Here is a 24,314-nt window from a genome sequence, read left to right as displayed (position 1 = left end):
TTAAAGGAGAACTGAACACACTCTTTTTTCACCCTGTGCACATTAAAAACTAACTTGAGGCATGTCTGTACAGTTGGGCGCACCCAGATGAGAGATTTGTCTACTCATCCCAAATGCAAGCAAGCTTTGGACGGGAAGCCAAAATAAGCATCTTACTGGCACTTTCCAAGTACACCGATACACCAAGAGCAGGGCACATCCTCTGGGACACGGCCTAGAGTTGACATCACTACACAGCTTCTGAACCAGAGCTAGCCTGCATCCTACCACTCACATCCGTATGTTTGCTTACAACTGACTGTTAAATCAACCCCTCTTCCCCCCTTCAAACCCTACTCTCTTTGTGTCTCTGCTCCCCATTCATAAATAAAGAGGAATAATTGTGTTTCCCTTCACTCAGAAAGTCATCCAAAATTTAGTTTGAGAGATATTTAAGCATAAATGGTCACAAGAGAAACTGGGTTTCTCTTGAGAGAAACCTCCAGCTTACTAAATGCTCAATTCTTTCTGTTCCTTGCCATGTACCTCAATTTATTAACATTAAAAAATTAAATTTTAAATGCTATACAGAATATGAGCAACAGTCTCTCACAGTAAGTCCCTTTTACTCAAAACCCTTTAAAAAAATTCACCAATTTCTCCAAACAAGCCTTTAAGTATCAGTTAAATAACACTGTTTTACAAATCTCTCCATCTTGTTGATCCTATTTGCAACAGAAATGAATTCCCCATTCTCACCTGCACCAATTTTTGCTTTAACGATAAAAGTAATGTCCCACATATATTTTCACTCTCTCTCCCTCCTTTCTAAAGCTGACATCTGAGGGAACACTTACAGTAGCTAAGGAACAGGACATCGGTATTTGAAGTTGATGGTAAGGATGGGGAAAAGGAATTACACCTGCTATGGCTCAGGTGTACAACTACACTATGCCTGCGACCAAAAAAATAAGGTAGCAATAGCAGGAAAGATAGGAACAGGACATGGATTGCGTTTCTTTTTGCAGACATGCATATTCTCCATTGGTCTTGCCTATATGAAGACTAGCCACCAATATTTTATTGACAGGGAGCAGCAGGAATGCAGTACTCTTCATTTAAAGGTTTGCTACCAAGGCCAAAATTTTCCTCCACTTTGGGTGACTCAGTGAGAGCTCCCCCTCATGTTGCTAATGTACCTGTAACCACCCAATTGCTCTCAAATCTCCAAGTGGTCTCCTTAACAAAGGGAAAATTTCCTTTGCAGCATCTCTATCCCAAAAGTCAGATGGATTTCTTTTTTTCTTCCTACCAGTGCATTTTCTTTCTGTACCCAGAAATCAGACCTCTAACTGCTGACACAGTTCTAATTTCCCTCTTCTCAATAATTCCCTCAGTTACTGCAGTATCAAGCCCACTGCATTTTCAGGATGTAAGGTTAATGCTGAAAAAGCCAGCATCATGAGCTCAGCCAAGCCTTCTTTTAAACAGCAGTGAATTGGTTTAGAAGTGTAACAGTGAAGCCTGGTAATTTAATTTCTAAGCCAAGTTGCCATTTAAGGCCTTCAGGGCAAGATTTTAATTCACATTGACTTGTGAGCCTGTGAGTTTGAATAAGCTTGAGAACTCTAGGAGAAATTAGCCCAACCCACTAACTTTCCTGCGATTTCAAATTGACTAAAAAACTTCCCTCCGAACTCAAAGGGTTTATGGGACATACAGACCAGGTTTATCTTAAACAGGAGCCAACCTTCATGTGTCTGCTAAGAAACATCAGCTGTACTTCACATCTCTGTCAGAAAATCTGTATGATATATTTTCTCTTCTCTTGCAGTATAGCTAATGAGCTCCAGCCAGAACTCCTTGAATGCTAGGATGGGATACCACATTTAAATTTCTCCTCTCTACTATAAAGATACCATAGCTTGCTATTACAGAACTACTTATGAATGTTAAGCTACTAGCATGTCATTTCTACTGCAGCCTGAAATGCTAAACATTGGTAACAAACAACTTGGAAGTTACAAAGCAGGAAAATGTAACTTCAGAGTTAGACGCAAATTCTGACTAACTTCATTTGTAACACGACCTGGTTGGGAATCTCACCAACTTCTACCACTAGTAAAATTGCCTCTTCTCAACAAGATTGAAGGGTTAAGACCTGTTAGTGCCTCTCCTGCCTGATTCCCATGGCAGTTCTGGAAGAACCACTTCCCCAACTATTTGCCGCTGGCAGAGGCTGGTGGAAGTTACAGGTGCCCTGCATGCTTTGGGACTACCCCATCACACAGCACCCAGGAGTCTCACACAGGTACTTCTAACTCCTGTTAGCAATGACAAAAAGCACCAAAGTGCTCTTGGGTGACTGCTACCACTGATGTCCAATATCAAACCCAGTATTAAATAATCTCTGGCAAAGCCACAAACGTGTAGAAGCACTGCCTAAAGAAGTGCCAGATTCCCTCGCTCACCCACTCATCTGTTTGTTTTCAAATACGGAGAAGTTCTGTTTCCTCTTCAAGAAATCAGTTTGACAGACAAATCTTATTGATCCTGAAGTGTATTATTTCACTTTGTAAGTATGTGCCCTTTTACTTGGAGTGGTGATTAGAATTTGACCCCAATATCAATAGAAATGTAAATATTAACTTGCACTAATTACTTATATCTGGAAACTGAAAAAGGCAAACATGTTTGTTGATTTATATACTGAGCCGCACAATTCAAATGCTGGAAGTTTTAACTTTACCCTAAGTAATGCACACATGCTGTTCCTGAAAGTGGCTAGTGTGAGATGATCCACAGTTCCGCTTTGTACAACTTGGTGTGGAGAAATTTGAACGTAGCAGGCTACACCTAGGAACAGTCTGTGCAGCACACAGTCTCCAAGTTGTGTCACTGAGCAACAGACAATGAAAACATGATTGAAAGAACACCATTTGGACCACCAGAGAGAAGTGGGAAGAGGCTACAGCTAAGAAAACCACCCCAAAGAAGCTGAGTTTTCATGGTAAGAGGGACAAAATTTCACTTTGATCATCCAGAGCAATAATTAAAGTACTTCAATACAGAGTTAACATTGCAAATCTTTATGCTACAATGATATAAAACATATGGAAATCGTAATTATGGGATTACAGAATTAAAATTAAAGCAAATATAAAAGCAGGTAGAAGTCAAATAATTTCATAGACATGCACATAGGAAAATTGTTGACGAGATAAATAAGTTAAGATTGCCTAACTTCAGCAGCTACATTTCAAGAAAAATCTGGGAATCTATAGGATGAGGATTTAAAGGGATAGGAGAGCCAAACTTCATTTTTATTATATTGCTATCAAATATGTTGATCTATATAAGGATTTCATATATGATCGTTCAAGTTTGTGTCAATCTAAATAAAGCACCATTGCATTTTCTGGCTATTTGGCACCCAGGTCATCTTTCTAATTTGTTGCCCTAACAGCTGTAATGCCAACAATAAACCATTCTCTGTATTATCTTATACTAAACACTATACCAAGGCCTACAGAAAGAGCTAGAATCAAGAGATAGGTTTACACTAGGGAACGGAGGAGCTCTGCAAAGATACCTGAAGAATTTAAAAGGATGCATTAAACTTAAATGATGCGGTAGCCATCCATAAAGAGTTCTGAGGAAACATAGACTGACTCAAATGAGCAATCAGTTTAAGGCCAAGGCAGATGCATCAAAAATAAGGTGGAAACAACACCTGAACAACCTAGAACGTAGTCTCAGACTTTTATCAAGAATGGCAAGCAAAGGGGAGTGAAGAGAAACAGCAGCTGACAACCAGGAAGGCATGGACAACTGTAAAGGCATTTAACTAGTCACGGACAAGGAAGAGGTGAGACAGACAGTAAATCGGTTTGCCCTCCAGGACGGCTTCCCATGTCCTACTCCCTCCCATCCACTTTTTTTAGAATCCTCAAATGAGAATTAGGGATCAGGCCATAGGCCAAAATTCACTCTTCTGGCTGTCTGTTTCAGAATACCCTCTTTTTAGAGGTGCTGTAACACACGCTCCATCAGCATCATATCCAAATAAGAGGAGTTTCCCGTCACATGATGGCTGCATGTTCAAGAAGGGAACACAGGCCCATAATGTCTGTATCTTAGCTCTCCGATAGTCAGCCAACTTATGCCCTTTAGAACTGTAACACAGAAGGATGCTCACTTCCTTCAGCCAAACCCAGTAAGTAACCTGGCATGGAAACCTTGAGACTGACCAGAGACTGGTTGCTAGCTACTCTGGGCAGAACAGTTTTAGTGGAACCAGGAAAGCAGAAGCCATACTGGAGAAGCTCCAGGATGAAATTAAAGAGAGAAACTTGAAGTCCTAGCTGCAACTGGCAACATTCAGTGAGAAACATCAGCCACAAAAGTGTCACATCAGAATCTAGTGCAGACCAGATAATACAGAGGAGAAAAGAATGAAGGAGCTATGGACTCAATACAGTAGATACTTTAGGTAAAATATGTACACTGTGTAAGTGCAACATTTTAGCAATTATAAAAAATAATTGCAATAAAAATAAACATAATTACTTGCTAATATCATATGACTTTCTGACTCATGTTGTTTCTGGGTGTCAGCTTCACATAATGCCTTGTTGATTTCACAACCAGGTACTATAGAAAGCAGCACCCATAGGCCTAAAAACAGCAGTCATATCTGGGAAGTCTATTCTGTGGTATCCTATATAAACTGCTCAGTCTAGCTCCCTAGAAGCTAACCCTATTGTATGCAGGCTGTTTTTAAGCATTTAAAATAAAAAAGAGTGATTGTCATTTATTTGGGCTGAACAACTTCTGTTGGCTCCCACACCCACCAAAACATGTGGATGTGTGTGCTGTAGGACTACCTCAAAGAATTAGGTGCACTGTGTGCTGACACCCCACAGGTTCCACCTCTAAAAAGCACTTACAGCCAAATCTGAGTAGACTGTATATTCCCAAAAGAATGACTGCAAGAAAATAACAACTTTAATAAGGACACAAAATCCTGCCTTAACTCCTTCTATTATACCAAGAGCAGCAAATAAAACTTAAAAGTCACAATTACATAAATAGTCATGTGCTAGAGTGACCTCAGTCCCCTGTTTTCCCTTCATGATTTCTGTGACCTATAATAGGTAAGCAGCACAGGATGTCACTGTCCTCTTTGAATGGAATTTCTGGCTCATTCTCTTATCAACGGGATGATTATTCAACTCCTGACCTCACCACAAAATGGTTTAGCATTGTTGCTGGTGCTTGAACCAAATTTCTCTACTGCAGGCTGACCTAGAGAGAGCAGCACAGCTGCAAGAAGGAACTGCCAAAAAGCCATAGCTCTTCTGTTCTGTCCTTTTCCACTGTATTTAAGATGTGTAAAAATACTCACACAATTAGAAAGCAAAAGAAGCCCTAGGTAGGACTCTCCATTTTATCTCCACATCTTCTAAAATAATGATTTTCCTAACTGGAGGGAAGGAGGAGAGGGGAAGAGAACAGCACAGCTTTTAAAGACAAGGCACATATCCTCCACTTTTATCCCTAACAAAGTAACTTTGAAAAAACTGACTTACAAGAAAAATCACAGAATATTCACCTAGCAATTTCTCCAGTACTGCTTTCTTTTAAAAAGGGCTCCAAGATGAACAAGATTAGAGAAAGTTAATTACCTTGTAGTAGTAAATGGAACTCCTCAAGGTGCTTTGCCCATATGAACCAACAACTGTGAATGTGCCTAAGAACCATGCATTCAGGCTTGCCAACTGCTAGACAACCACAGAAGTTAAAAATGCATGTACAACACCCCAGTTTTCTCTCAAAGGCAAAATCCAGATGTGATGGACTCTTCCAAGGAAGAAGGGAAGCAGCTTGAATTACTGAACAAGCTTCCCACAGGCAACATAAAACTGCCTTTACTTCCTGTCCCTCAAAGGAGAAGAATTTTATGGTAGGTGGGAAACAGGGTCAGTGGTCTTTTATTTTCAGCAACAAGCCCCAGGGTAAGTGTGTCAAGCGGGTTTCATTACCTGCCAAAAAGATCCTTTTTTTACTAGCTAAGTATCTATGGAAGAGGACAGAAATCATGGTTTCTCCTGAGGTGAGCTGTCACTATTTGATGAAGGTTCTCACAGCTCTTGACAAACCACAAGACAGGACCTCATAGTGACAAGTCTGATCTCCCCCCAAAAAAGCCCTAAAAAATATAACTCCTAATATGATGGATGCTTGACATCTTGCCTCCAAGATAGATGAACTATTCTCTGTTCTTCACAAGAGGTTCTAGTTTAGTAGCTGTAGGATCAGTCCTTGAGGAGTGTTGCTTCCACTGGGACTCAGTGATTTTAAGCACCAAATGAACAGGCACTGCCCTAGAGTGCAGTCAGAAAACACTGTTAAGGTGACAAAAAGTACAAAACTGACAGAAATAGTGGTATTGCACGCACACACAGAGCCCTTACATTTGCTCGTTTGACCACTTGGCGAGCCAATTTAAACTCATTGATCTGGCAGAAAACTACTCTGCGAAGAAATCAGAACAAAACTGATGCAAAGGAGGCAGGAATGGGGAAGCAGGAGAAGGAGTCAACAATCTGAGCCACCTATCTCCTGAGGCCTTTTGGGGTGCAAAGTAAATAACACCTTGTCAATGGAAAACACCAGAGAATTCTCCCTCCCAGCAATGTTTTATACCTCTCAGGGAAGAGCTGGTCAATGCAATCAGGATGGCCATAGCAGTCAATATCATGCAGGCTGCTTCAGAAGCCTTATCTGGGACATCTGCAGGTGGGTTGACCACCATAGACTCTTCTGATACCAATTTAAAAAGCTTCTTCTCTAAAACTGGTTGGCAGCATCTTCCTGGGAAAAGTCCTGAAGACCCACCCAGAAATAATATCTTAACAGTGAGGCCCAGTAATCAGCTACCAAGAAAAGCAGGTGGGGAGAGCAGCATGTCCCACAATGTAATATATATGTATAACAATGTATAACAATGTAACATATATAGTACATATATATAGTATATGTGTATAACAATATAAATATAATATTCATCTCACTGCAATTTAGAATTACTTTGTTCTAGCTGGATTCTGCCACTATTTGAGGCTCAGTGAGCTGAAGTACTTGAGGTGTGTGCATGAAACAGAACACAAGACATATGGCCTTAGAGGAGGGGAATATTTCTCAAGACCATTTCTCAAGCAGTATGCCACAAAAGAGCCTCCTACAGAAAAAGCTTTCATCAGCTGACTTGACCAATACCTAGAACTCCTGGAGAGAAGGTAGACAGTCAATTTTTATGATTGAGGTTTTCAGAAGACACAAATATTTCTGTAGACAGCTTACGCTGCAAAGGCTAGCTAGTATCCCCAAGACAGATTCATAAAGCACATAAAGTGTCAGTATAACAATTGAAAAACATGTTCCTTACAAAACATATTTTATGATACCAATGTTATTCTTGTAACACTTTTATGGAGACTGAGCAGAATACCACAGCCAGTCTTATTGAAGGTTTCTTCCACAGATCCTCATGAACATCCTACAGTAGCCTATAGTTGAGTTTGGGCACACCTTTCATAAAGCACAAGATAGTGATCAGAATGATTTATAAAATAAAGAAATATGGCCAACTGAAAACCTGAAGTTTGTACATTAACATATCAAAAGAATACACCTCTTTTGCCTGGTGAAAACAGAGAATATGATAAATCATTTGCTATAAAAACAAACACACTTTTATGCAGCAACTTCTGAGCCAGATTCAAGTCCCTTATCAAGAATTTCAGGCTTCCTTGGGTCTTTTAAAACCAGCTATGATAACAGATTAAGACTCTGATAGAGCATTATAAATTTGAGGACAAACTAAATATGCAGGAGATCAACTGTTATTCCCACAGCTCTATTTGAAATGGGAATCAGCTTTAACAATCTTTGATGGTTCAAGTGGTCTGTGTGCAAGCCTGCCCAGGGAGACTCCTTGCAACTGGAGTCGTAGTATATCATTTACATTGCGCACATTTCCCATTATGGGCTTACATACATGTTAAGTTCAGTACAGCGATCAGAAATCCTACCCTTTTTTAGTGATAAGGAAATTTAAGAATGCCTTAAAATTATTCCTAGTTAGCTGAAACTCACTTTGCTTGTTTATTTGTTTTGTTCTAGATTGATGTCTATGGCAATAGCCTGTAGCAGTGAGAAACTATCAAATACCAAAAGGTAACAGGGATGCTGGCACTTCCAAAATAAGAAGAGTTAAACATTATTCTCCAGACTTCTATTATCCTTAGTATACAGAGTCAAAACCTAACAGCCTACTTCATAAAGGAAGGAAAATACTTCAAGATTTCCCATCATGGCTCTTCATTAGAAATGAAACCCCAAACAATTCTAGCAAAACATTTAGAAAAGCTGGCTAAACCAGAAGATCTCCATATGAGGGAACTTAGTGTCCAATTCACATCAAAATATTCTGGGAGATAATCTCATGGATGCCAAATGGTCAATATAGGAATCCATAATATTTTTAAGCCATCCTTGAATGACAGTTAACTTCATAAATGAGAAGAGGTTTTATTCCTTTGGCAGGTCATTAATGAAATCTTCTTTGAAACACTGCTTATGGAACAGAGAACTAGTGTCTCTGTTAGGAAATTCTAAGCAGAAACACAAAACTGTCTTATCTTAAACATAGTCTATCGGCAAACCAGAGGCTCAGTTACTCATTTCCAAATGGCTACTTGCTTTGTAGTACCTAGATTCTAGGTCATGGTCTTCTATTGTATATTTGAGGTAGAAAACATCAAAATACAGACTTTTTTTTGATTTTTTTTTTTTTTTCTGATGAGATCTCAGGCTGCAATTATCCATTAAAGAAAAAGATACAGAAGGAAGGAAAACCCTAGTCAGACTAGACTATCACTACGACTTCCAGCAATGAAGTAACTCAGCACTCCTATCATCATACATTTCTGCTTAGGTATTATGCAAGACAAGATCCATTCACTTGGACAATTCTGTTTGAGAAAATAGATAATACTGTGATATCAAGATATCGAAAAGAAAAAAAAAAAAGGCAGAATAACAACCTCAGTTCCTTATATGTTTCATCCCTTAAAAAGCAATGGATTTCAAGAAAGGAGGTGAGCACATGTGCATGATCATGGAACTAGACAAAAACCTCTGCCTTGAACAACTCGGGTACAACCAGCAGAATTTCTTTCTGCATACCCTGAAATGTTTTTTGGTGCTGCGATAATCGGTCTCCAAGACAAAGACTAAGCATAAGACATGGTTTAGAGAATCTATCTGCTGGCTGTGTGGCTCAAGGCATTTTAAAGTGACTCTGCTCTTTTTGACTGTCAGTGGCATTCACAAGGCTTTGGCAAACACCAGAAGAAAACTGGGAGAAGCACCCTTAATGGTATAACTTTTACATAGCAAGAACAATTCAAGAAAAGAAGCTTCCACAGCAAAACTGAAGTAAGGTATTAAGCACAAATAGTAAAGTTTCTTATACCACATTTTGTCTGATCTAGGTGCCAAAAAATGGCAGGAAAGCTTTGCTTTCTGATCTTCATTTAACTTGGTAACAAAATTGGTGGTCCACTCTATTTCGCATACCAGTGTTCTCTGGTTTTGAGCTATACCTGTAAACTGCTTGCTCTTACTCAGTGCCTTCATCAGCTAACAATTCATCTTAATTAAGGCCTGTACCTGACCTGCCACCTCCCCAGAACTGGCTGCAATGACAGCTGTCTCAGCTCTTTACTGCGACAAAATGCATCTTCATTGCCTGAAATGCACCGCAAGCCTCAGCACAGTCACAACCCCCACAGTAAAAAGTAGGCACAAAAATCCTCATGGTTTTCACAATTTACAGCAGCTAAGAAGAAAGTGTTCTGTTTATGCTATAGATTACCGTAACACTGATTCACCCTCAATACGTGCAACTGGCTTTAGTATGGTTAGTCATTTAAAACTGACAGGGTCATCACAGCAACATGATTTTAGTCACCCTTACAGTTGGAAAGGAAGCAGATGAGAAGTTGCAAGTGTCAATTCAGCTGGCAAAAGGGGCTGACTAAAGTGAAAAAAAGTGTTCAAACATGCCACTTTGTTGCATACAAACAATTTGCAATGAAAATAAATAACTCCCTTATCACAATTGCAATTTAGCATTATGGCCTGCGAACAGCCATAACTTTGGAAAAAGTTCTCACATTGCCTGGAAGACTAAAACTGATCTAAAGCTACAGGAAAAAGCCATAAATCACCTATGTTTTGAGCTGTGCTGTGGAGGGCAATCCCAAACTCCTAGGGGACAAACCATTGACCAAAAGGCTAATCAAGGCACCAAAACCACACCGGCTGATTACCTGCTCCTTCACCCATTCATTTCAAGGAGTCACCTTCATGTGTTGTACACACCATACAGGATTGTGTTCTTAAGCAACGCAGAGTAAATTTCCCATAGCTACCGCCATGTATCAGAAAAAAATTTCTGCTAAGGTTGATAAATCAATTACCTGCTTTCTTGACTTTTGTGTAAATTTTTTCATCCTTACATTACCAGTACCTATGAGATGATGATTTGTACATTGCCAAAACCAACTATTTAAATTGCTAGCAAATTCTTAATTACTAAAAGCATGATTACAACAGGCTTATTTACAGAAGACTTCAAAACACCGAAGTGATTGCTCCAGAAAACAAAGCTCCCTTTCTGTCATTGTTTGAGGCCACTGTCTACACATTTGCTGTTGCTCTGTGCATGACCCTCAGCCCTCCCTCAGCCCACCTGAATGCCATAGCAAGAGAGCCTGCTGTCGCTCCATCAAGAGCTCCTGTACAGCTGCACATATATAAAGAGAATGAAGTTCCCAATCTCCCCTCAGCTCCTCCTGTGAAGTCCCACCTTTCTCCCCAAGCCACACACTCCCCCAACTCCTGTAAAATAGAAATAAATCATTAACATACAGGGGAAGGTAAAGACAAGCAAATACTACTGAAGCACTGCAGTTACTGACTTCACCTTCAAAGCAGAGATGCTTTAGTGTCACTGGTGGGAATCCAAAGAACAGTGCAAACCTTGCAGGTACTGGGAGAGTATGGAAAAACCCAGAAGGCCTTTGACCTTGCCAGTGAGATGGTTTGGGCTCATAATTATCTCAGATAAAATTTTGTTTTCCATAGTTTCTCTCTCACTGGTAATAGCAAGAGATTTCCAGAAAAAAAGGAAAAGAATCATAAAATGGTTTGGGTTGGAATGGACCTTCAAGCTCATCTAGTTCCAAACCCTTGCCACAGGCAGGAACACCTTCTACTAGACCAGGTTGCTCAAAGCCCCAAAGCTAAACACAGTATTCCAGGTGGAAATGCATGATTATTACACACAAGCTGAAACCAAAAGGCTAATGATCCTTCTTCCTCTACACACAGAAGTTATTAAATACAAAGGACTGTACAATAGATCTGTTTTCCTCTATCACTTCAAAGGCATAGTCAATTTTTGCAATTAAGAAGTGAAGAACTCCCACCAAGGCTTGTACAGGGACAAGCTACTGTAAGCCCAGCATAGTTTTAATAATTGAAGGAAGCTCTTCAGAAGGTTTCAGCAACACTTTAAAAACATACAGAAACTATCTAGTCATTTATGTAAGCATGTTTTCAATCTTCTTCCTTACTTACCTTGGTTCCTCCAAAGGACAACTGTTCTACAGATGCACAACCTCAACTATTGTTACTTGGTTGCCCTGAGAAACTGCAAAGTACACCTTTCCTACAGAACATCTAATTAGATACAGGCCCTCTTTCAGGCTGAAACTATCCTTTTATTGGGTCCCATGTGCCTAGGACACTAGGCTGACTCCATGGCTTGTACTCCCATGCACTATACAAAACCAATGAAGGTGAAGAAAACAGTATTTCCTTCTCTCTCATGTACTAGGCAATCCTTGAGAGCACTGTCTGATGCCTAATCACTACCATAGAAAACAAGTTCAGGAGACACTCAGGTGAAAGAGTAATCGGAAGTCCTATAGAAGAACATAGTATTTTTGATCTGCTTTCTTCATGACTACTGGCTCTAATTTCCCAAACCAGGCCAAAAATGTCAGGGATAAAACAAATGGCAACCTTCACTTTTCCTCTTCTCTCCGATGGATTAAAGGCATGCTATGTCTTCTCTTGAACCAGCTCCAAATAACATCTCATTCTATTAACTTCTGAAACTGCCAGTAGTCTTCAGGGAGTGACACTGATAAAGCAGTGATATTACCAAAGTGAAAAATGGGTATTTCTCTACTTTCCTACCTTTCCTGATCAGTGTTCTCCGGCTGGTCTAGAAAACTTACCATAAATACTGACTGGCAAAAGGAGAAAAGAGAGAAGATTTATCAGTGATAAAAGCAGTGATTATACCACAAGTGGTTTTGGAGAAAAAGGAAGAAAACTAGTCCTCTTCAGTTAGCAGCACTACAAAAGGATTAAAGCAAAAAAAAAAAAAAAAAAAAAAAAAAAAAAAGCTGTCTGTGAAGCTCTCCCAGTAAGTGTGAAGAATCTCTGAAGATAACTTCCTGTTGAGTCACAGGAAAAAAGAAAAAACAGGAACTCAAAAAAGCTGGAGATTTCATGTCTGTAAACTGTCCTGCCAAGGCTCCAAACTTCCCCAAAAACATCATACAACCCCAGCAGTTCTGTCACTGCAGTCCAGACCTCTTGGACCCAAAAACTGTTCCAAGGAACATGGTTGTAACTTAACAGCACCAGTAAAAAGGCAAGAGTAAAACTCTTGTTTGCCAAAGGGAGGTTTTCATCTCCTGAGCACAAAGTTAACCCAGCTAGCTTCTAAGGAAGAAAGGAAGAACACAGCTTCTCTCTCCATCTCTCTGTGTCTTTATTGCTGCAGGAGGCTGGCTGCTCTTCGTATTAAAAAAATCTGGAGTTTGAAAACTGTCAAAGAAGTGGTTGCATTTGCCTGCCATGATGATATGATATACTGTCGTACATCCTGACCTATGCTTTGGTCAGCTCATTATTTCCTTCTCTGGACATGAATAAGACAGCTCAACTTCCCAACAGCCCCAGTGGCATTCTGGCAAACACAATTCATTCCACTCGATTCGGAAGAACCACTACCACTATGTAGGCAACAATTCATACACTTCTATTTCGTTTACATGTGGGGCCAGGTTCTCTCCTGTGTGATGTACTTGGAAAAGGAGGAATGAAGCCTCTGCAGCACTCCAATACCCCCTTGTGTTTTCTAACCTAGCCTCAGTCAGGACACTATCTTATCAACAGCAGCTGGAAATCGCTGTTAACTAGAAATAAGTAGATCAAAGTGTGTTCCAGCTGTGGCTTCATCTCTGACCATTTCCACCTCTGATTCACAGTCTATTCTAAGTTGCAGTGATGTGAACGTGTATAAAACTACATTATTATTTCTCTCCTAGGAACATCCCCATGCAATGAAAAGCCCCACCTAGGAAGGCCAAGGCAACTTCCATTACATTTGTATCATCCTAGCAGTGCAAGGGGGAGGAAGGCTGTGAAGCTGACCCATGGCTGATAATAAACATTAAGTCCTAGGTTAAAAATAATGTTAAGTGTAACTCAGTGAATTCATCTTAAATTTTTCTAAATATTGAAGTTGGAAAGGTAGGGACAGCAAATACTACAAACTTTCTTTCCCTTTTATTAACATACAGAAAGAGAAAACCCCAAACTAACCACTCAAAACATTGACTCTTGAATTTTAATATGTGGAATTGCTGTTTTAGAACACATTTATGAAGGTTCTTCCAGTGATCATAAAGTAAAAGAAACAGCAAAATCAACTAGAAACTCCTATGTCACCTTCATATGCCAGCTGCTGCAACAAACAAAACATAGGAGCCCTCAAATCAAGCTGCTACAGCGCCTTTAATTATTCCTATTGTGTCCGCAACCTCTATTAAAGGGTCACAAGTGAAGGGAGGAGGAGCTCACAAACCATACATATGGCAATATTCGTCCATCATAGCAGGTGACATCAGACCAGCATACCTGCTTTAACAAAGATCTCCTTTGGTTTGGGCTATTTTCTGTTCATTTTTGCTATATGCAGCTTCTCCTGCTCTATTTCTGACAAATAATGTGCTCCCAGTTTACCATTTTACTCTGCCCCATTACTCACCTGAGATGCTTCATGCACATTTGCTTTGCAACTGGTTTGGAAACAAAACCAGTTTTCAGATACTTAAATTATTCCTTCTTGTATGTGTCACAGGAATGTAGTTCCCTATAATTTAATTTTTTTCCTCTCTCTCAAAGTCAGATTAAAATATAGCAAATTACATTCTCTGTGTTTCTAATTCCTCCCACAAGGATGATATTATGGTAACGTATCTAAAGGAAGCTTCAAGAAGTGTTTGTTTTGTCGTGCTGTGTTTGCTACCAAAGACAGCTGCTTTCTTGGTCCCTGAGAGGATTGCTTGGGGTTAACAAGCAAAGCCAAATAAGAGAGGATTAGGAAACTACTCATGGTGGTAGGCGAACACACAGAAGCAGACCTTTCCATTTGGAATAGGTACTCCTCACTCCTAGATACAATGCTTAAGGTACTGCCTCAGCTTTCTACCTTAAAACAAGTCAGAGATCATATAATTAATGTGGAAGCACTGAATTAAAAGTGGGCATTGCTCAAACCTTATCTTATTTTCAAGAGATTTAGGATTCTTTGCCAAGCTCTCAGTACAAGAAACTAATGCTATAGCTACTTAGGGCACAGACACAACATAAACAGCAGCAACCTGCTTCTATGTTCTGCCTAAAAACCTATGTAAAATTCAGATGCAGAAGAATAGCTACAAGCTATGAAGAGGAGGTTTCATGTCCATGTCCATTCCACTGCTGGCTTGTCTGCTGAACAAACAAGTGTGCCAATGGCAGTGGGATCTGATTTTATTTTTTCAAAGTGCATTTCTTGGCCAAAAACTGTGGGCTTTACCAACACTTTTTATGCAGGCCAGTAAATGCCTTCAAAGACAACAACTCTGATTCTCATGAGAGTATGTCTATAATAAATATCGCAGTGCTATGAAGTGATATCTGAGCCAGCTTGAGTATACCCAGAAGTATTATAGCTGAATTAACCTGGGTAGACTGCTGTGATAACTGCCTCTCATACACAGGGCAGCTTATTTAGAGCTTGCTTTGTTATCTCAATGTGGCACAGCGCTGTGCAGGAAGACAATATAAACAATTATGGTGAAGTCTATTTAGACCTTATGGGCAATGTAAAAGTACCTCAAGGTGGGCAGAAGAGCCCCCTTCAGAGTTATATGCAGTGAGAAGAACTCCCTTTGGCAATACAGAATTGACAAAAGGATTATGTCAGCCCTTCCTTTCCAGAACTTAGAGCAGGGTGAGAGCCTGGGGGCAGCAAAAATTAGAGCAGTTCTCAGCTGTTAAGCTTACACTGGTGCCTGAAAAAGGCTCTTCATGGCCTCAAAGTGCTAGAAATCCAGAGGTAGGTAAGGGGAAGCTCTGCTTCAAACACAGATAAAGAAATGGGTCCTCAGTCACTAGTTGCCATGTCGAGATTTGGCACAGCAGTCTGTAAGGGGAGAGACTCTGGCTATGCTTCAGGAAAGCAAACACAAACAGCTACAGCACCAGCTGCTATCTAAATCCACTTGCCTGCCACCTTCTTTGTTCCCTACCTACTTTTCACCATATGATCATCTAGCTGTGGGAAATCTCGCTTTAATTTTTAAGACTTTTTTTTTTTTTTGACATGAGTAATTATTTGCACTACTACAGAAGTCAAAGTGAAGTCTCGAAGTACCTTGCAAAGAATTTGTGTTCATCAATGGTCACACGTTAAAGCCATCAATTCTTTTAATGCAATTTTCTAAAAGTTACTTGCCATTTATTAAGAATTCACCAGAATTTTCCTTTTTGCCCTGATACAGCATCTTACAGATTCTAACAGGCACCAAGATCCAGGACATGTCCAAACCATTCACTTTAAATAGGAAGTTGTAATTTTAAAGTAAGCTCGCACCAGATCTTCTCCCTTACAGAAACTTTAAGATAAAAAGACTACACAGGGAAGAAGGATTCTTTGCACCTGCATAGAAAGCCCCACAACACAGGAAAAGCACATCCAAGCAGCAAACCCCAGATGATGGCAAGCAGAGCTATAAACCTTTCTCGAGGAAGGGAATCCCTAGAGGTAGGAACCACAGAGAATTCAAAAGGATGATGACATAGCTTGCTTTGAGTTGCTTCAAAAATTTTATTTCTACCCCAGTAGGAGAGCATCCCAAATAAAATAAATGAAACAGTGCAGATGTTTGGAACCTGATTTTGCTTTCTGAAACAGCTGATTAAACCGTTCATTACAAGACCTCTATCACTTAGTAACCCTTTCATTTTTAACATAATTTATTCTAAACAGCAGCTAAATCATCATCCTTGAAAACAGCATGAAAACATCTCTCTCCTGGTCTACTGTGCAATTAGCACAGGTCATTTCCCGCACCCCCCCCCCCCCCCCAGCTTCCATCCCTGCTGCCTAAGTACTGAAAAGGAGGGAAAGGACTATTTATGTAGCCCAGTTTTTCTCTCCTTACTGCATATTTCTCAAAAATATCCCCCATAACTCTTTCATGATTCCAAATTAATCAAACTTGGACTCTGAATTCTTAGTCAGCAAAACAGAATAGGCTTGTCTTAGTGTTAGGCTTAGCCTGGGATTCTACAGCTCAGTGTAATTACACAACAAGCAGGAAATCCCTTCAAAAGCAGGAGAAAATTGGTGGAATAAAGTTAACTACTAATCTGACAGGCTCAGATTGAGCATTCAAAATATTTGGAGTTTTGACCAAAGAGGATACCAACTGTATGTGTACTAAAGGTAAGCAAGGAAAAGAAAAATTGTCTTTGTGAGCACAATGTTGCCATAATTGTGACCCTAAGTTAGGTTTGTAGAAAAGAAAAACTAAAAAGACAAGTTTTCACATGAGCTTATGAATACAGGTTGCTGAATCCGTCATTAAAGTAACCACAATGCCGTGTATGTGTGCAGAGCTCATGCTGACTGTACCCTGCAGCACACATCCTTTCGACTGAAGAATGGGTCATTCTGACTTTTATTATTAAACAACATTAAAATAAAAAAAATCTTTGGGGAAAGGGTTATTATCTACCTTTCTGAGTTGCTGTGGGTTTTTTCTTTCCTTCAGCCAATACCATTTACCATTCTTCTTGCCCATATCATTTATTAGGTTTCATAGAAAATATTTTTTTTCAAGTGGAATAACAAGTTTTACTTTAGGGGGCAGAAAGAGAGAAATTCCCTCCACCTCCTTGAAAACAAGATTCTACTACATACTACCATCTACTTTGTAGTCCAGAGTGTTTACATATTGATATTTTTGTAAAACATACAATACTTCAGCCCCCACACGTCCTGAATTATTTTGTATGCATAAACCTAAATGATACAAATCAGGTACCATGAACAGCAAGCTAGGCAGCAAAAAAATAGTATGCTAGAAACCAGGACAAAAGATTGTTTAGAAGAGGCACTCTTCAAGCATGACTCTGGAGTACTTCAACAGCTGTAAAAAGATTCCAGGCATAGGCCATGTTAGCTCTCCCCAGCCATCTGAACTAATGTCTATATTATGATTTCTTCGCAATGTGAAAGGAAAAAAAAAAAAAATCCTCTATACAGTGCTTCATGACAAATCATATGCCTTGTGAAGCTTCATGTTAGAGACCCTTTTCCAAAAAGTCCTCTTTTGGAGGTCATGCTCTCATTATCTTGCTCTGGGATCTGGTCTGATTAAATTATAGGAAATTACTAATACTTCACTTTGAACAGCCAGCTCCTCCTGGCTGTTCTTTTTTTTTTTTTTCTTCTAAACTTAATTCCTCCTACTCCTGCCTTCTTACATATGAAGAAGACAACAATCACTCTGTTACGAAGATTAAGTCATATTCTTTCTTCATCCCTTTTAAAATTTCAAAGTAAAAATGCATTCTGACTCCAAGTTCTTACATTTCCCATTCCACTGCTCTACCTGAGGTTTTCCTGTCTGGCCAACTAAAAGTTTGTGGGTTTGTTCTGTAATATTTCGCACCCCCTCTAAAATCCCATTCACAAGATCCTAAAGGCTTAAATAACTTAATGAGCACAATACTGACTCTTTGGCAGTCCTATTTACACTCCCCTGTGTTTTATTCATATTTAGCGCTATCAGATATAGTCTATCATTTACCAACACTAAGACATAGTCTACCATTGAATGCATTTAGACGTTGATCATTGAATGATTTTATACAAGTGACTTAGTTTGTATAATGGAAAGACCTCCCTCCTCCCCCCCCCCCCCCCCAAAAAAAAAAAAACACAAAAACCACCAAATTTAAAACTGCAGACTTTACACATCAGAAAAAAATGTCTTAATAGGGAAGGTATTTCCAAAAAGCCTATGACAACTTCACTATCATTAGAAGGACAAAAAAGAACAGTGTTTTCAGGTGGAATAATGTGGCTGTTATTCCATCCACCAAGAGGCTGCTGTTCACTTGATAGGTGCATTACAGTACCGCCAGGACAACTGTGATGATAGCAATGAGATTATTAACCTAATCATACTAAGAATAATAATTTTCCCTACATGGCTCCTCTTGTTGACAATGAGCTATATCATGATCCCTGCAGTGGTAAGAGGTTAAAAATAGTAAATAGAAAATACGTTAAAAGCTTCCCCTTGTACATGCAATGTCTGCTAGTAAGGTAATAAGCTCTACTAAGAGAGAAAAATTCCTGCTACTGGCAAAAGCCTTTTGTCTTGGAAGCAACTTTCAAATGCCAAATGATAGCAAAGGCTTTTCTGACACTGGGAAGTCTTTTGAAAAACCCATCTAACACATCCTTTCTTGCTATCAGAAAGTATCAAATGAAGCAAGCTGCAGAAATAAAAAAGGAGGAAGCGCTAAATCACTGTTAATTTACTTGTTTGACAGTATTTTCTTTACACTTTGATGATACAATCCAGCAATAAAGCCCCAACATAATAAAAAGCTTCACAGACTTTAAGGGTCTTTTTACTGTACAGAAACAGCTGAACACTTCAACACAGTATCTGCAATATCTAACACTATACCTGACCACGAAAGCAAGAGTTATGCCCCCTCGTTATCACATACAATGTTAAATGCAGTATCAAAAGCTAGGTATCAGTTCTGCATCACCTTCTTTAACAAAATAAGCTGAATAGAAACACCACTGCAGCTTGTCCAACATGAAACATATTCTTCAGAAAGTAGCAGTAGCTCAGATTCCTCAATGTAGCAGCTAACTCTGCCTGCTACTCTGTAACAAATGCAAGCTTTGTAAAAGTGGTCCTGCAGCATTCGTTCACAAACTGTATTGCCTATGAAATAGAATCAAAACCCAAGGAGCACCAATTGCTACACTTAGGGCAATATAGTGGTCTAGATCTTTAAACATTTAACTTGAGAACCTCAAAACTTCCCAACACTTTCACTTTTCAGGCTGAACTCTCCCAGAACACATTTGTGCAGTTCAGACGAAACAGACTTACAGGAATTCTCAGAGAGAAAATAATAGTGTGAGGTAGAATGGAAAGTAAGGCAACAAGGAGCAGAAAACCAGGGTAAAATTGTATTTATACGGAGAGTTTTAAAGATTCTGATGCTAACTGATCAGAAAGATAAATAAACAAACAAATAAATAAATCCATATGCTGAAGTAGCTGAAAAAAAACCCGTAACACGCACTAAGGAATGGGCAAAATTCCTTTAGACATTCCACTGAAAATGAATTGACTTGGCTAAGTTAGTTGCATCCAAAAGTAATCATAAGACATTGTGTACTGGGCAAATTTTTAGCATACAGACCTAACTCTGTCATTGCAAACTGAGTCTACATTGCCACAGTATTTATAAATGAGACACTGCCTATCGAGGAACTCCTAAAGTCCTTTCCCCATTCACTTGTACCTCAAATTTAAAAGGATGCACTTTTTCTTGTATTTGACAGAGTGTGAGTGAAGACATTCTGTTGACATCTGTGACTAAACAGCTCCCAAGCACAGACTTCTTTACACACGGAAACTCCACTTACAGTATGTGCTAATACCAGAGTCTCAAAGGGCCATTCACCTGACTGAACCCTGAGGTTCCTTTGTCCTGCTCTGAGGAGCAGCTTAGGGCAGATGACCTCCAAGGGACCCTTCCAAACTAAATTGTGTTGTAAACAACTCAGACGACTGAAAGCTTAACCTTAACTCTGCCCTTTTAAGCAGACGCCACCAATACATGGAATTATTGCACCTAATAATATCAATTATTTTTCTTCAACCACTGAAGCTTCAGTATCTAGCAACTGCCTTGAAACTACATTAAATAGATGCAACAGCCTGATACATCTCTACCAAACTCTTGCATGAAGAACTTCTTCACCATAGCATGCATTTTGGCAATGCACTCTTCCTTTATGAAATTACCTCTAAAGTCAATGGCCAGAAATATAAAATCAGGGTTCCAGTGAGCAGTAGCTGCATGTTATCACATCTTCAGGTGCATTTCAGGCTACATAACAATTTATAAGAAATTAATTAAGGCCTAGGGATGTTGAGAAGGCTTCCTACCTACGCTACACTAGAGTCCACAGGACTTGCCAGACTAAGTTATGTTTGCTCAGTTACAGCGCAACACTGGGAAGTTACTCTGTGTATCCACATCTTACTACTTATTTCCCAAACAATTGTAAAAGAATCCAAAATATCACAGAGAGGTTCAGTAAGACGCTGCGTTGTCCATCCATACATCCATCGATCATCCATATACCAGCAGTAACCTGTAACATAACTTTGGATTGAATCATGGCCTGATAACCACAATGGGGCAGAGTTAAGGGTCAATATGGTATTAGCCATCTTCTCTCTAGCTGCTTATGGTGCACTTCACATTCTTCTGCCAAAACTAATATTCCAAAACGGAATATACACACATTTCCTCTAAGAAATGTACTGCTAAAACCAGTAGGAACTGCAGAATAAAAATGTATTTTACACTAAGTACTCATTAAAGCAACATGTTGCTAAAATAAAAATAATCACTATTTATAGAATTTGCACACTGAATGCAATGGATTATGAGGCATTTTCTGAACCCGCAGGACTGCAGGCTAGAACAGTATTCCCGCAATTCTTCCTAAATTATCTAATATATTATTATTATTATTACTGTCAAATAACAGCTCCTGATCCAGTGCAATGTAGCTGTGAAAGAAACTGAAATAAATAAACCCCATTAAAAAGTAGCACTTGTGTGGGACATGCAGTATGTGCGTGTTTCACACATCAGGGGAAATAAAAAACTCCCACGAATTGAACTAAAAAATTAACCCGAAAGAACTGCAAATTAGGCCGCGCAGAAAGAAAACCCCAAACCAAAACAAATAACACACGCACAGCTCGGTTCGCACAATGAAGGCAATTGTTTCGCGGCCCAGAAGCAGCTCTGACTTCCCCCGGAGCGGCCGGCCGGGAGGTCGCGGCCGAGGGGAGCCCCAGCCGCAGCCCGCAGGCAGGGCCCCGCCGCCGCGCACGAGAGCGGCACGCCTGAGCGAGCTAAAATGGAGCCCAGGTTTGATGTCGGCCAGAGAGGCCGGCGGAGGGCAGCCGCACCGGGGCGGGGGCGAGGGCAAGGTCAGCCGCCGAGCCCGGCCGCAACGCCCGCCCCGCCGCCACCGTCTCCCGCCCCGGGAGCCCTTTACGCCCCCCGCTCCGGCGGAGGTTCTTGTAAGCCGAGCGGCGGCGTTTGCCGCTCCTCCCCCGCCGCCCCGAAACGCCCCTCCAAGGCCACGCAAGGCCCTGCGCACCCGGGCTTGGCCCCTGCCCCCTCCCGCAGCGCTGGGGCCGGGGCGCTGCAGAGGCGGGCGCCGCGGTCCCGCCGCACCCCCCTCCCCGTGCCTGCCGCCCCGGCCGGCACCGGGACCGCCAGCTCGGCTGCTCTAGCAGGCGGAACGCCAAAGGGCTGCGCGGGGGCAAACAGCGAGAGGAGGGGAAGAGGGATTAAAAAAACCTCCATCCCCCCCCCCCCAGGCAAATCCCATCACAACTCAAGCCTTTGACTCCGGCTAAAAGGAAAAGCAGAGAGAAATGTCTGCGGGGCTGCAAGTGCCGTCCCCGGCACCCTGCACCGGCGCGCACACACACACACCCCGGCCCGAGTGCCGGTGGGATCGCTGCCCCAGGCCCCTCGCCCGCATAGCGGAGGGGAGACGGGCGGAGCTCCGCCTGCAGCGGCGGGCCCCGGGCAGGGGCCACCCCGATGAACTCCCGGTGACCGAGCCCGGCTCCAGCACCGGCGGCTCAGCTACCGCCCTGCCCCTAGCCCCGGCGGAGGGGCTGCAGGCGCGCTTCGAGCAGATGTGCCGGAGCCAGACAAATGACCCCTCCATCCACCCCCCGCTCTCCCTAAACCAACCCTGAGGCCAGGCAGGGGCAGGGTATTTTTAGGTTCCTTTCCCTCCCCTCCGCCTCCCTCTCAATAGCCGCCGAGCGCTGAATACACGGAGAAGGGGGAGAGCGAGCGGGAGAAAAGTTAACTGTTGTGCGAAGAGGGGAGAAAATAGGCAGGGAGGGGGGAGGGAGCGAGGAGGAGCAGTGCAGGGTGAGCTGTGTCTGGGGATGAGTGTATGCGTATGGGTGCTCTCACGGGGTGCCCGCAGGCGGCGGATAGGATGCACTTTAGCCCTGTGCTCTGCTGGTCTCGGCTGGGGCAGCGCCGCCGAAGCCTGAGTCTCGCCTGACCCTTCGTTTCACTGCGGCCAGGAGGAGCCCGAAGCCCGCCGCCGCCTCTCCCTGCTCTGCAGGGACCTCGCCTGCCACGGTCTGCCTCCCCGCCGACCCCTCCCCCCGGCCGCCGCCGCTGGCGGCCCCGGCCCCCTAACGGGGTGGCCGTGGGGTCGGTATGGAGTGCCCCCGCCGCCGGCAGCCCCCTCCACGGCCGCTGTCCACCTCCCCCCACCTCCCGGGCCGACCAGCTCCGCCGCAACCTTTAGCCGGGGACGGACCTCTCGGCTGGTTCCGCACAAGACGCCAGCAGCAGCTTCCCCTCTCGCCGCCCTCTCCTCCGGTGCTAGCCCCCCTCCCCACCCCAATACAACAGATCACCCCCTCCCTCCGGCCCCAAAGAGAAACCCACACCGCCCCCCTTGCCCCCCTCCCCCCCCCTCCTTCCCCCAGCAAATGCACAATCACGGGCAAGGGGAGGGAGAGGGAGGAAAGGGCGAGAGACGCGAAGAAAGAAGGGGGGAAAGGAGAGAGAGAGGAAAAATTAAAAGGGCACAAGGCTGTTCATCACCAACATGGCTGCCTTAGCTCAGACCTAAAAGAGGAATAACCCAGGCTGTGTCTTTGTCAGTTTCACCTCTGTAACCCTAAACTAATGCACGAAACGGCGGAGGCGGCTGCAGAGGGGAAGGAGACGGGGAGAGAAGGAAGGAGAAAATGGCAAAAAGAGGGGGCACTTACGTGAAGAGAGGCGCTTGGGCTGCTCCTGCTTCCTCCTGGGCATTTTCCCCCTTTTTTCACATTCTCCTCCTTGGTTTAACGGGAGATCAAATAAGACCGTGAAGGGGGGGCACAGACAGGCACAAAGCCGGGGCCCCCGGGGGAGCTGCTAACCGGGGCGGGTTTTCCCTCTTCGCCGGGGGAACGGGGTCTGAAGCCGGTTTTCCCGGAGCCACCGCGAAGGGCTCCCTCTCCCCCTCTCTCTCTTTTTTCCCCCCCTCTCCTTCCCCCCCCCCCCCCCCACCCCCCCCAACCCGGTCGTGCACCTGGCTTGTCCCCGGTCGCAGTATCCCTCAGCGGCCGGGGATGTGCTCCCGGCGGGCGAGCGGGCGCCGTGCCGGGGCGAGAGCTGGCGCGGCGATGCCGAGGGCTGCGCCCCGCGCGCCTCCCGGCCCCTAACTAACACTAACGCCGGGATCAAAGGGCAGCGGCGGCGCTCACGGCTCGCTCGCGGGCGGCTGGAGGCAGCAGGGACACACGGACACAGACACACACACACAGAGACACACACACACCCCGGCGGGCGGGCGGGCACGCACAGACACACGCAGAGCAAAGGGGAAGGTGCCCCCGCTCCGGCGCGGCGCTGCGCGGCGGCGGGGTCCAGGCGGAGAATGCGCTGCCCTGGTCCTGCACCGCTCCGATTCTCTCTTCTACAGACATGAAGGGGTTGTGTATGGGAAGTAGGGAGGAGGATATCTGTGGGTC

At 42.8% G+C, this 24,314-nt stretch overlaps 1 protein-coding gene across 6 annotated transcripts in view; it reads right to left on the bottom strand.

Annotated features, from left to right (window-relative positions):
- The window catches only part of ZNF827 (zinc finger protein 827), a 105,668-nt gene extending 81,830 nt beyond the window's left edge, over positions 1 to 23,838 (bottom strand). For 4 of the 6 annotated variants that reach the window (XR_008973075.1, XR_008973076.1, XM_057416731.1 and 1 more), the window contains exon 1: positions 23,568 to 23,838. Coding sequence is in view for 4 of the 6 variants with exons in the window: in XM_057416731.1 (XP_057272714.1) it covers positions 23,568 to 23,610 (43 nt within the window). In the remaining 2 variants the exon portion in view is untranslated. The remainder of the gene's footprint in view (positions 1 to 23,567) is intronic. The other 2 variants (XM_057416727.1, XM_057416728.1) reach the window with 1 other exon arrangement.
- Positions 23,839 to 24,314: the final 476 nt, after the last annotated feature.

This window comes from Pezoporus wallicus, unplaced genomic scaffold (assembly GCF_028554395.1).
Source record: "Pezoporus wallicus isolate ANWC-B61680 ecotype Strahan unplaced genomic scaffold, APGP_CSIRO_Pwel_v1 contig_7904, whole genome shotgun sequence".
Lineage (NCBI taxonomy): Eukaryota > Metazoa > Chordata > Aves > Psittaciformes > Psittacidae > Pezoporus > Pezoporus wallicus.
This window is presented reverse-complemented; position numbering and strand designations above follow the sequence as displayed.